The sequence below is a fragment of the Hyla sarda genome, chromosome 5, assembly GCF_029499605.1.
Source record: "Hyla sarda isolate aHylSar1 chromosome 5, aHylSar1.hap1, whole genome shotgun sequence".
Lineage (NCBI taxonomy): Eukaryota > Metazoa > Chordata > Amphibia > Anura > Hylidae > Hyla > Hyla sarda.
This window is the reverse complement of record NC_079193.1, coordinates 334414522-334427834: the sequence shown is the minus strand read 5'-3', so window position 1 is coordinate 334427834 and position 13313 is coordinate 334414522. Positions and strand designations below refer to the sequence as shown.

Genomic DNA, 13313 nt, shown 5'->3' with positions numbered 1-13313 from the left:
TGTCAGGAACTGTCCAGAGCAGGAGAGGTTTGCTATGAGGATTTTCTCCTGCTCTGGACAGTTCCTGACACGCAGAGAGGTGGCAGCAGAGAGCACTGTAGTCAGACTGGAAAGAACTACACAAATTCCTCTGGATCATACAGAGCAGCTGTTAAGTACTAGAAGGATTAAGATTTTTAAAAAGAGGTAATTTATTTACAAATCTGTTCATCTTTCTGGAACCAGTTGATATGAAAAAAATTGTTTTCCGCCGGAGTACCCCTTTAAGGATGAGTGACGCTCTTTGCAGCCATTCTTGAGTCGTTCGGTATGATATTCATATGCACCCTCACAGGAAGGGGCTGTCCTGAGTTGTAAAATGGAATTTATAATACCTACAGTTACCTTCGTATGTATCACTATAGACCAGTGGTCCCAAACTGTGGCCCTCCAGATGTTGCAAAACTTCAACTCCCAGCATGCCCGGACAGCCGTTGGCTGTCCGGGCATGCTGGGAGTTGAAGTTTTGCAACATCTGGAGGGCCACAGTTTGAGACCACTGATATAGACATTCCAACACTTTTATGGTCCAACCAGTCTTCAATCTGAATGCTTGCCGCACACCCACCGCAGCTGCGGCTCTGAGGAGAGATCGGTTATTTGCTGGATGGACCTCCAGCTGCACTGACAGGCGTAGGCTCGTGCCCCCTTCTTCCTTACCATCTTGGTCTGTAGTTTGCTGTGCTCTGGCATACTGTTCCTGTAATAATACCAAGCATTAAAGGGGTACTCCGGTAGAAAACATTTTTTTTTTTTAAATCAACTGGTGCCAGAAAGTTAAACAGATTTGTAAATTACTTCTATTTAAAAATCTTAATCCTTCCAGTACTCATCAGCTGCTGTGTGATCCACAGGAAGTTCTTTTCTTTTTGAATTTCATTTCTGTCTGATCACAGTGCTCTCTGCTGACACCTCTGTCCATTTTAGGGACTGTCCAGACTAGTAGCAAATCCCCATAGAAAACATATCCTGCTCTGGACAGTTCCTTAAATGGACAGAGGTGTCAGCAACTTCATGTGAATCATAACAGTAGCTGATAAGTACTGGAAGGATTAAGATTTTTTAGTAGAAGGAATTTACAAATCTGTTTAACATTCTGGCACCACATGTGGATGTCAAGTGCAAACCTCCAGCTGTTGCAAAACTACAACTCCCAGCATGCACTGACTGACATACATGCTGGGAGTTGTAGTTATGCAATAGCTGGAGGCACATTTGTTGCGAAACACAGAGTTTGTTACTTAACTCAGTGTTTCGCAACCAGCGTGCCTCCAGCTGTTGCAAAACTAGAACTCCCAGCATGTACAGTCTCTCAGTGTATGCTGTGAGTTGTATTTTTGCAACAGCTGGAGGCACACTCGTTGCAAAACACTGAGTTAGGTAACAAACTCTGTTTCACAACCAATGTGTCTCCAGCTGTTGCAAAACTGCAACAATCAGCCTGCATTTACAGTCAAAGGGCATGCTGAGAGTTGTACTTTTGCAACAGCTGGAGGCACACTGCTACAACTCCCAGCATGCCCTTTGGTAGTCTGTGCATGTTGGGAGTTGTAGTTATGCAACAGTTGGATGCACACTTTTTCATAGAAAAAATGTGCCTCCAGCTGTTGCATAACTACAACCCTCAGCATGGACAGACTACCAAAGGGCATGCTGGGAGTTGTAGTTGGAACTCCAGCTCTTGCAAAACTACAACTCCCAGCATGCCCTTTGGCTGTGCATGCTGCGAGTTGTTGCTAAGCAACAGCAGGAGGTGAACAGGCCTCATATCCTGCTGCTCCTGTCGCCGCCACCGATCCCGAGGGGACCCCCGCCGGACCCGATTGCCGTCCCGATCGCCGCCCAGCAGGGTCGTTAATGATTGGTCGTTCCGACCAATCAATCATGTGATCGTGAGGCGGCACCCTTGCCACCTCACTCCTGCTGGGTAAGGGTGAATGGGGCTGTCTCGGACAGCCTCATTCACCCCTTTTTTCTGGGTCACCGGGTCATCAGAGACTCGATTGACCCGGAAGAGTCGCAAATCGCCGGTCTGAATTGACCGGCGATTTGCGGTGATCTCCGACATGGGGGGTCTCAGGACCCCCCTGGGCAATATGCCGGGATAGATATCAGCAGTCATAACATCCGTAGATGCAGTGATCCAGGAAAGCTGTGCCGTAAATGTACGGCGCTGTGCGCTAAGTACTTCTTTGCAGCACCGTACATTTACGGCGCATGTCCTTAAGGGGTTAAAGGCAGTGAGTGAATCTAAATAATAGCAAATGTATTTAATATTTTTTTTACACAAAATATTATAAAGAGTAACACAAACCTGAATGGGAGGGGGAATTTCCATTTCTAACTTGCATTGTCATGGCGGACAGGCTAGATATCTACCTTCTTGTAGTGAAGCTGTAGTTTCTTCAATATATCTGTCACTGAGATATTGCTCTGGACCCAAAACAATACCAAGAGCTGTATGCTGCACTTCAATCTGACACCATGAGAAGTTTTTCTAAGGGGTATTTATAACAAGAAAAAGCTACTGGATCAGATTCTGTGTGAACAAGCAGTCTTATCTGCGAAACGACTCGTAGCTGCTCCCTGTCTGTACTCCCCCTTCCCTCCACTGCGCGACTTGTAACTTTGTCTGCAACATGAAATTAATTCTGCTTTGAAAAACATCCAGTGGTGACGTGGTGAGTGCAACTCTTTACTCTTTTCAGTTATATATTATTACGCTGTACTTCTGGACAGTTAGCACCTCCACGCACCCGTTTGCATCATTGGTGAGCACCCGATCACGGGACCCTGGACTTTACATATTATATAATTTTCCAGCTCTTTAGTGCCGGTTGGCTTGTGTCTCTATACAGATTCTGAAGTAAGGCTGCGCTCACACGGCTGTCTAGACCCGTCCCGTTCTTCTCCCGTCAAAAATAAAAAAGGACTTAAAAAAGAAACAAAACAAAAAAAAACAGACAATAACGGATGCAAACGGATGTTATCTGTTTGGATCAGTTATTGTTCAGTTAATAAACCAAAATTTTTATTTTTATTTTGTTCTGAGTATGCTCAGAAGTAAACACAGACCAAAAACCGGATTGAAAAAACGGATGCAAGCAGATGACATTAAAGGCTCATCTGTTTTTCATAGACTTCAATGTTAAATTTACTGTATGCGTTTTTTCTTCCGTTTTTGTGACGGGGGAAAAAAAATACTGCATGCACAGTCTTTTCTCCCGTAAAAAAAACTAAACTAAATGAGCGCAGTTGGGTGCAAACGGATGTGAAAGGATTGTAAAAAAAAAATCCCATTTACATCAATAGGATTATTTTACAACCGTTTGCAATCCGTTTACAAGCAGCAGCAACAGAACCTAAACGGTGAAACAAAACGTGGGACAGACGGCCGCGTGAACGCACCCTTACCGCAGTGAACCAAAGGTTAACTCATGCTTATATACAGAGAAATACATATGCTGCAGTTCCCTATTATACCTCTATTGTGGGACTTGCTCACCTGCAACCCATTGGCTTAGTGCCCTATTACATGCTCCAAAGTGAGCTCTAAACAAGCGCCAATCTTGTAGATCTGTGCTGAAGAGAAGAGCTGTTCAGAGGGGTCCCGGGAGATGAACCTCCCATGATCTAACAATGATGTCCTATCCTTTAACCCCTTAAGGACTCAGCCCATTTTGGCCTTAAGGACTCGTTTTCATTTTTTCCTCCTCGCCTTCTAAAAATCATAACTCTTTTATATTTTCATCCACAGACTAGTATGAGAGCTTGTTTTTTGCGCGACCAGTTTTCCTTTGTAATGACATCACTCATTATATCATAAAATGTATGGCGCAACCAAAAAACACTATTTTTGTGGGGAAATTAAAACGAAAAACGCAATTTTGCTAATTTTGGAAGGTTTCGTTTTCACGCCGTACAATTTATTGTAAAAATGACGTGTGTTCTTTATTCTTTGGGTCAATATGGTTAAAATGATACCGGTGATAACATACTTTTCTATTACTGTTGTGCTTAAAAAATAGCTAACTTTTTAACCAAATTACTACGTTTAAAATCCCCCTATTTTGAAGACCTATAACTTTTTCATTTTTCCGTATAAGCGGCGGTATGAGGGCTCACTTTCTGCGCCGTGATCTGTACATTTTTATTGATACCATATTTGCTTATATAAAACTTTGAATACATTTTTTATAAAAAAATTTTTTTGAATAAAATGTTATAAAAAAAAGCAGCTATTTTGGACTTTTTTTTTTTTTTTTTACGTTCACGCCGTTGACCGTATGGTATCATTAATATTTTATTTTAATAGTTTGGATATTTAGGTACGCGGCCATACCAAATATGTATATAAAATATATATATATTTTTTTTACACTTTTTGGGGGTGAAATAGGGAAAATGGGACAATTTACGTTTTTATTGGGGAAGGGGGTTTTCACATTTTTTTTACTTTTATTTTTACACTTTAATAGTCCCAATAGGGGACTATTTATAGCAATCATTGGATTGCTAATACTTTTCAGTGCTATGCATAGGACATAGCACTGATCAGTGTTATCGGTCATCTTCTGCTCTGGTCTGCTCGATCTCAGACCAGAGCAGAAAACCCATGGAAGGCAGCGGAGGCAGGTGAGGGGACCTCCGTCTGCCATTCTGGATGATCGGATCGCCGTGGCAGCGCTGCAGGCGATCCGACCATCCATTTGAGTGACCGCTGCAGATGATCTGTATTGATCACGGCATCTGAGGGGTTAATTGCGCGAATGTCCGCCATTACCGGCAGGTCCCTGGCTGCTATCAGCAGCCAGGACCTGCCGTGCATGACCCGAGCATCGCAGCAAAGTTTTAGAAGAATTCTATACAGATCTTTCCAGTCTCATGGTCACTTTAAGTGAAAGTATTTAAAATAAAATGTAATGGCGGTCTAACATAAAGGAAGTTATAATTGTGTAGCTATAAAATCTATGTGGCTTCCCTGGGGTGAGACATATCACTCACCTACAAAACAAGGTTATTTCAGAATACACAGCGTATACAGGTTAGGGCGCTTAGTGCCATCTGTCTGGTACTGAGAGGAAATGTTCTGTAAGTCTCAGTTAGATTACACTTAGCTTAAGTGCCGCAATCTTCCTAATGTACCTGAAGAAGAGGTAGTCACAGGATGCTTCCCATTTGTAGTCATCAAACATCACGATGTTAAAATCACAGGTAGTGCAGCGCAGCTGGTCACAGGCCCTAGAGAAAAGGAAGAACAAGGGAGTGAAGTCTCTGTGGTTTACAGAACATGTTCTACAGGAAGCAAAGAAAATACAGAGAAGACTTACCGTATTTTTTGCCCTATAGGACGCACCGGCATATAAGATGCACCCAATTTTAAAGGTGCAAAATCTAGAAAAAAAAAAGATTCTGAATACAACAGTGATCTTCAACCTGCGGACCTCCAGATGTTGCAAAACTACAACTCCCAGCATGCACGGACAGCCGTTGGCTGTCCGGGCATGTTGGGAGTTGTAGTTTTGCAACATCTGGAGGTCCGCAGGTTGAAGATCACTGGTATAGGAGGTAATACTCACGTGTCCCCGCCGCTCCGGACCCATCACCGCTGCCCTGGATGTCGCTCCATCGCTGTCGCCGCGTCCCAGACACTCCGGATGTCTTCTTCCCCGGGATCCACGCTCTACGTCGCTGTCATCATGTCGCCGTCATCACGTCGCTACGCACGCCGCTACTATTGGATGACGGGACGGCGTGCACGACGACGTCGAAGGAGAGTGTCGGCCATGCAGGGGATCCCGGCACGGAGCAGACATCGAGGAGGCAGGTAAGGTCCCTCCCGGTGTCCTGTAAGCTGTTCGGGACGCCGCGATTTCACAGCGACTGTCCCGAACAGCCTGACTGAGCAGACGGGTTAGTGTCACTTTCCCTTCAGACGTGGCGGTCAGCTTTGATCGCCGCATCTGAAGGGTTAATACAGGGCATCACTGCGATCGGTGATGTCCTGTGTTAGCCGCGGGTCCCGGCCGTTGATGGCCGCAGGGACCGCCGCGATAGGTGTGTGTATTCCCCGTATAAGACGCACCAACTTTTCCCCCAATTTTGGGGAAGAAAAAGTGCGTCTTATACGGCGAAAAATACGGTATTTAAGCTTCATTTTATGTAATACTCACTATTCACGATCAGGTCAGACTACATAAGCTACGGCTCCCCCTCCCCCATTTTTTCTTCTTCTCCTTCTTTCTTTGTACAATTTATTCTTTTTAATGTTGAGTCTTGACATGAGTAGGATAGGTCTTACTTACTGCTTTCCCCCCCCCCCCCCCGAATAAAACAAATGTAGTATTGTAGGAGGGGCCTAGCTTATAGTAGTAGTTCTTATTCATAGCATTTTGTTTTCATGTCAATAAACATAAATGTTTATAAACAAGTCAATCTTATTGTTTGTTCTAGGTTTACGGTGGGGCAGAAAAGTATTTAGTCAGCCACCAATTGTGCAAGTTCTCCCACTTAAAAAGATGAGAGGCCTGTAATTTTCATCCTAGGTATACCTCAACTATGAAAGACATAATGAGAAAAAAAAAATCTATAAAATCACATTGTCTGATTTTTAAAGAATTTATTTGCAAATTATGGTGGGAAATAAGTATTTGGTCACCAACAAACAAGCAAGATTTCTGTCTCTCACTGACCTGTAACTTCACACTCCAAACTCCACTATGGCCAAGACCAAAGAGCTGTCGAAGGACACCAGAAACAAAATTGTAGACCTGCACCAGGCTGGGAAGACTGAATCTGCAATAGGCAAGCAGCTTGGTGTGAAGAAATCTACTGTGGGAGCAATAATTAGAAAATGGAAGACATACAAGACCACTGATAATCTCCCTCGACCTGGGGCTCCACGCAAGATCTCAGCCCGTGGTGTCAAATGATCACAAGAACGGTGAGCAAAAATCCCAGAACCACACGGGAGAACCTAGTGAATGACCTGCAGAGAGCTGGGACCAAAGTAACAAAGGCTACCATCAGTAACACACTCTGCCACCAGGGACTCATATCATGCAGTGCCAGATGTGTCCCCCTGCTTAAGCCAGTACATGTCTAGGCCCGTCTGAAGTTTGCTAGAGAGCACTTGGATGATTCAGAAGAGGATTGGAAGAATGTCATTTGGTCAGATGAAACCAAAGTAGAACTTTTTGGTAAAAACTCAACTTGTGTTTGGGGGAGAAAGAATGCTGAGTTGCATCCAAAGAATACCATACCTACTGTGAAGCATGGGGGTGGAAACATCATGCTTTGGGGCTGTTTTTCTGCTAAGGGACCAGGGCGACTGATCCATGTAAAGGAAAGAATGAATAGAGCCATTTATCGTAAGATTTTGAGTAAAAACCTTGTTTCATCAGCTAGGGCATTAAAGATAAAATGTGGCTGGGTCTTTCAGCATGACAATGATCCCAAACACACTGCCTGGGCAACAAAGGAGTGGCTTCGTAAGAAGAATTTCAAAAGGTCCTGCAGTGGCCTAGCCAGTCTCCAGATCTCAACCCCATAGAAAACCTTTGGAGGGAGTTGAAAGTCTGTGTTGCCCAGCGACAGCCCCAAAACATCACTGCTCTAGAGGAGATCTGAATGGAGGAATGGGCCAAAATACCAGCAACAGTTTGTGAAAACCTTGTGAAGACTTACAGAAAATGTTTGACCTCTGTCAAATATTGACCATATACTTATTTACCACCATCATTTGCAAATAAATTCTTTAAAAATCAGACAATGTGATTTTATGGATTTCTTTCTCATTATGTCTCTCATAGTTGAGGTATACCTATGATGAAAATTACAGGCCACTCATATGTTTAAGAGGGAGAACTTGCACAATTGGTGGCTGACTAAATACTTTTCCCCCCCACTGTATATAAAAATAAAAATGAAATAAAATGAGATAAAATTAAATAAACCTAAAGTTGTGACTGCAGCACAATGGTCCCATTCTTACCAATATGTGTTCCTATTACATACATTACCCTACTTCTCCTCAACCTGAAAAGCCAACAGATATCTTGTATCTGAGTTATCTTTTGCAAAGCCTGAATATTTGAAAAGCCTGTGAAGGGAATAGCATTTCGGAATTGCTGCCAATCTGATTTTCTGCTCCATTAACGCCGTTTCAGTATTAGGCTGGGTACACATATTTATGTCAATCCAGAGCTGTCGTGGATAGGAGCAACTGGATTTGTAGTATCAGGTGTCTTATCTTTTGCCCACCAGGGTGAAACTAGGCACAACGTTGGAATATCTGGCATAGTTACCTTCCATCGGGATTATGCCATAAAAAAATAAAAAAAATGATGCATTATCTGTTTTGTGATCCAGTACAACCAGGCCTCAAGACACTTATGCCAGATTGCTGTACATATGTGCACCCAGCCTTAGGGTATGTCCATTCGCACTGTATATCCTGTGGATTTGATGCAGAGTTCAGCTATTTATATTGATTTACACAGCATAAAATCAGCAGCATATATGGTACATGTGAACATACTCTTAAAAGACGTTTCTTTAAAAAAAAATAATAATAATTAAAGAAGACCTGCGACCAACCCCTAAATATGGGATGTTACTATCATTATATGGCTGAGGGTCCCCTGATCACGCACCTTTTCACAGTCTCTTGATACACCTCCTTCTCCTGAGATATGAGGGTTTATAGTTTGTCTGACAATTTAGATAGGCAGGAACATAATTTTAATAATGGTAATTTAAAAGGGGCCTGGTGCATTTTTGGAGAGTAATAACATTACCGGTTATGGATACTAGATCTATAGGGACAGGAGGTTGATTCAGGGATTTATTCTGATGCCATATTTGGAGTCCGGAAGGGATTTTTACCTCTAGTATGAGGGTTTTCTGCCTTCCTCTGGATCAACTCAGTAGGGACTTATTAGTGATATAGAGTGAACTTGATGGACTGGTCTTTTTTCAACCTCATGAACTATGTTACTATATGTTACTGTATTATGCTACAGTGGAAATTCTATTATTTTTGAATTTCTTTTTTGTCTTGTCCACAGTGCTCTCTGCTGACACCTGATGCCTGTATCAGGAACTGTCCAGAGCAGGAGAAATTCCCCATTGCAAACCAATGCTGCTCTGGAAAGTTCCCTCTCTAGCATACAGCTGCTAAAAAGTACTGGAAGGGTAAAGATTTTTTAATAGAAGTCATTTACATATCTGTTTAACTTTCTGGCACCAGTTGTTTAAAAAAAAAAAAAAAAATGTAAAAAGAAAAAAAACATTTACCACCGAAGTACCCCTTTAAGAAGTGCACGCCTCCTAATAGATTTGGCGCGTCTGTCACTGTGCCTCCCCGGAAAGTGAGCGGGCACCGATTTCCACAACTTACACTTATTTCTGAGGCTCAGCCTTTTCAGATTTTAAGTTAATTGTGTGAATATAACCTAAGAGCTTGGGAAAGCTTTAGAGTTAGGCATAAAGTGGCAGGCGGGATCATATAGCCATGTCTACTAAAAACCTCATGTTCATTCATGAAATATTTTGCCAAGCTGCATCAGAATACTGTAAAATAATACATGTGTCATTCATGCCTGTTTTTCCATCATCTGGCTTTATGATAGTGTAGGAAAAGCTTCTTACATATCAATGGCGCCACCTACTGTTCATTTTTAGAATCCTGCATAAGTTGAAAAACAGAAAGCCTTAGGGCAGTGTTTCCCAACCAGGCTGCTACCAGCTGTTCCAAAACTACAACTCCCAGCAAGCCCAGACACCCTTTAACTGTCCAGGCATGCTGGCAGTTGTAGTTTTGCAACAGCTTGAGGCACCCTGGCGGGAAACACTGCCTTAATCTTATGGTGTGTTGCGGGGGGCATCAGTATTAGTGAAATGGTGCAATATATGTTGATAACTGATAAATGTGGCTTCTTTTCGTGCCTTATATTTTCTTATACTTGTTTATTTCCTTGTAGACAGTCGCTTTTTTATAAGACTGTTACCTTGCCATTGTGATAAGACTGGGACATTTTTAACAATGACATCAATGAGGTAGCAATGAAGAGTTAAAGGGGTTCTCCGGTGCTTACACATCTTATCCCCTATCCAAAGGATAGGGGATAAGATGCCTGATTGCGGGAGTCCCGCAGCTGTGGACGCCCTTGATCTTGCACGCGGCATCCAGTTTGTAATCAGTCCCCGGAGCGTGTTCGCTCCGGGTCTGACTACGGGCGACTACAGGGCCGGGAGCTATTAGGGGTACATATAATATAAAAAAAGAGAGAAAAAAAAAAAACTTTTTTCTGTTCATGCGGTAAAAAAATAAAAATAATTTGATGTTGACAGATGTATGAGGGGATGCTTTTTGCAGGACAAGCAGTAGTTTTTCTTGGTACATTCAACCTGCAGTTTATAAATTTTTTCAGGTGGAGGCAGAAAAGCAAAAACAATTATGATGTTGTATATTTTTTTTACTGCACTCATCGTGTAGGATAGCTTCAATTATTTTTATAGTTTTTGTTTTTAATATTTTTTTTTTTTTTACTCTTTTAAAACTATTTTTTGTAATACCAACAGGGGATTGTTCTTTATTGCAGCGTATTATGCCCGTCAGTATAACACAGATAGGTATCCCCTTAGTCCACCCTCTGCCAAAGCCTATTGCTATGTTCACTCTACGGAATTTTCGACTGGAATCTTACTTAGGACTTTTGGTTGGACATTCTGGTGCAGCAGAATGCCATTGCTGGCATGGGATTCCACTGTACGGTGCACACTATGGAATCTCAGTGGCGGACATTCCTCCGCTGAAACTCCGCTACCAAAAGAATGTACTTATTCATTCTTCAAGTGAAATCTGCTCCCCAGATATTGCCATCTATTGGGCTCCGTCCGAAGCTTTTTAGGTGTGAACCTTGCCTAACAAGAGCAGTAAGGTAGTAAAACCTGGGGGCTACTGTTAGGCCCTCAGATGTCATTGCACCCTATCAGCACCCATAATCTTATTGTGGTCCACCAATGTGTAGGAGAGGGAGCCCCATCCTTCTGTAAGGTCTATAAGAGGTTACAGGCGCTATGGCAGCACAGTAAATATACAATGGACAGTGCCAAGGGGTTAACCCTTAAGGACTCAGACAATTTTATTTTTACTTTTTCGTTTTTTCCTCCTCCCCTTCAAAAAATCATAACTCTTTTATATTTTCATCCACAGACTAGTATGAGGGCTTGTTTTTTTGCATGACCAGTTGTCCGTTGTAATGCCATCACTCACGTTACCATAAAATGTATGGCGCAACCAAAAAAATACTATTTGTGTGGGAAAATTAAAAAGAAAACCGCAATTTTGCGCCGTACAATTTATGGTAAAATTGACGTGTTTTTTATTCTCTGGGTCAATACGATTAAAATGATACCCATGATTATACACTTTTCTATTACTGTTGCGCTTAAAAAAAAATCGCAAACTTTTTAACCAAATTAGTATGTTAAAAATCCCCCTATTTTGAAGACCTTTAACTTTTTCATTTTTCCGTATAAGCGGTGGTATGAGGGCTCATTTTTTGCTCCGTGATCTGTACTTTTTATTAATACCATATTTGCTTATACAAAACTTTTATTACATTTTTTATAAAAATTTTTTGGAATAAAATGTTATTAAAAAAGCCGCTATTTTGGACTTTTTTTTTTACGTTCACTCCGTTCACCATACGGGATGATTTACATTTTATTTTAATAGTACGGATATTTACGCACGCGGCGATACCAAATATGTATATAAAATAATTTTTTTACACTTTTTGGGGGTAAAATAGGGAAAATGGGACAATTTACATTTTTATTGGGGGAGGGGTTTTTTCTATTTTTTTTTACTTTTATTTTTACGCTCTTATAGTCCCCATAGGGGACTATTTATAGCAACCATTCGATTGCTTATCCTGTTCAGTGCTATGTATAGGACATAGCACTGATCAGGGTTATCAGTCATCTTCTGCTCTGGTCTGCGGAAAGGCAGATCAGAGCAGAAGACTCTCGGAAGACAGCGGAGGCAGGTGAGGGGACCTCTGTCTGCCGTGCAGGACGATCGGATCGCCGTGGCAGCACTGCGGGCGATCCGATCATCCTGTTAAGTGATCGCGATGCTGCTGATGCCGTAATCTGTATTGATCACGGCATCTGAGGTGTTAATGGCAGACATCCGCGGGATCGCGGGTGTCCGCCATTACCGGCTGGTCCCTGGCTGCGATCCACAGCCGGGACCTGCCGCGCATGATGCCGGCATTGCTCCGATGCGCGCGGTTATGCTCAGGACGTAAATGTACGTCCTGATGCGTTAAGTACCACATCACCAGGACGTACATTTACGTCCTGCGTCGTTAAGGGGTTAAATACCTTTGCAATAATAACAAGGAATGGTCTTAAGCAGCCAATAGTGTATCACAAGCAGCACAAGATATTTACCTCTCAGAAATACTTGTTCCGATGCCAAAAGGAATCCCGCTTCCACCAAGATACACTGGGCAGCACCTGTAACACAAGACATGAGTTATACGCTCTTATATTTTCAGGTTTAATATAAAATGTAAAGTTAATCTCCAGTGAGGAGCAAAGTCCTCCTCAAACTTTAGTACTACAATTTATATTTTAAAGGGGTACTCCGCTGCTCAGCGTTTGGAACAAACTGTTCAGAACGCTGGAGCCGGCGTCGGGAGCTCGTGACGTCATAGCCACGCCCCCTCATGATGTCACGTCCCGCCTCCTCAAAGCAAGTCTATGGGAGGGGGCGTACGGAATAATCTGCTTTACAACGTATAGCAGTGGTGTCCTACAGACTCATATGGAGACTGTTAGGTTCCCATGAGACGTCCTTGTTGTAATGGATACAGCTCAAAGTTTTGCAGTGCATTCATTTTACAGTGAAAAACAAACAAACAACAAAAGAAAATGAAAAAACCCTGGAAATTTGCAACGAAGACTCCTACCAAAGCCTCTGATGAGGATGTCAAAACAGGCTTATTGTATCCTTTGCTGAATGTGACATGAATATAGGCCACCACAGGGGTGTGGAAATTTAATAAAAAACTACTTGTCCACGGGACAAAAAGAGAGCAAAATCTGCTCTTCCCTCATGACGATCCACTTGTCCGGCAAATTTTTGCTTTTACACTCCTGTTTTTTTCCTCCTCGCCCTATAATAGCCTAATAGCCATAACTACCTACTATAATGATACCGTTTAATTTTTCAATAAAATATTCTCCGAACCCCAAAA

At 42.3% G+C, this 13313-nt stretch overlaps 1 protein-coding gene across 11 annotated transcripts in view; it reads right to left on the bottom strand.

Moving 5' to 3' along the window:
* The window catches only part of CFAP418 (cilia and flagella associated protein 418), a 102262-nt gene that overhangs the window by 74414 nt on the left and 14535 nt on the right, over nt 1-13313 (bottom strand). For 6 of the 11 annotated variants that reach the window (XM_056522444.1, XM_056522442.1, XM_056522446.1 and 3 more), the window contains exons 4-5: nt 12505-12570; nt 5185-5280 (exon numbers count right to left, since the gene is read on the bottom strand). In XM_056522444.1, the coding sequence (XP_056378419.1) occupies nt 5185-5280; nt 12505-12570 (162 nt within the window). The other 5 variants (XM_056522440.1, XM_056522441.1, XR_008844314.1 and 2 more) reach the window with 4 other exon arrangements.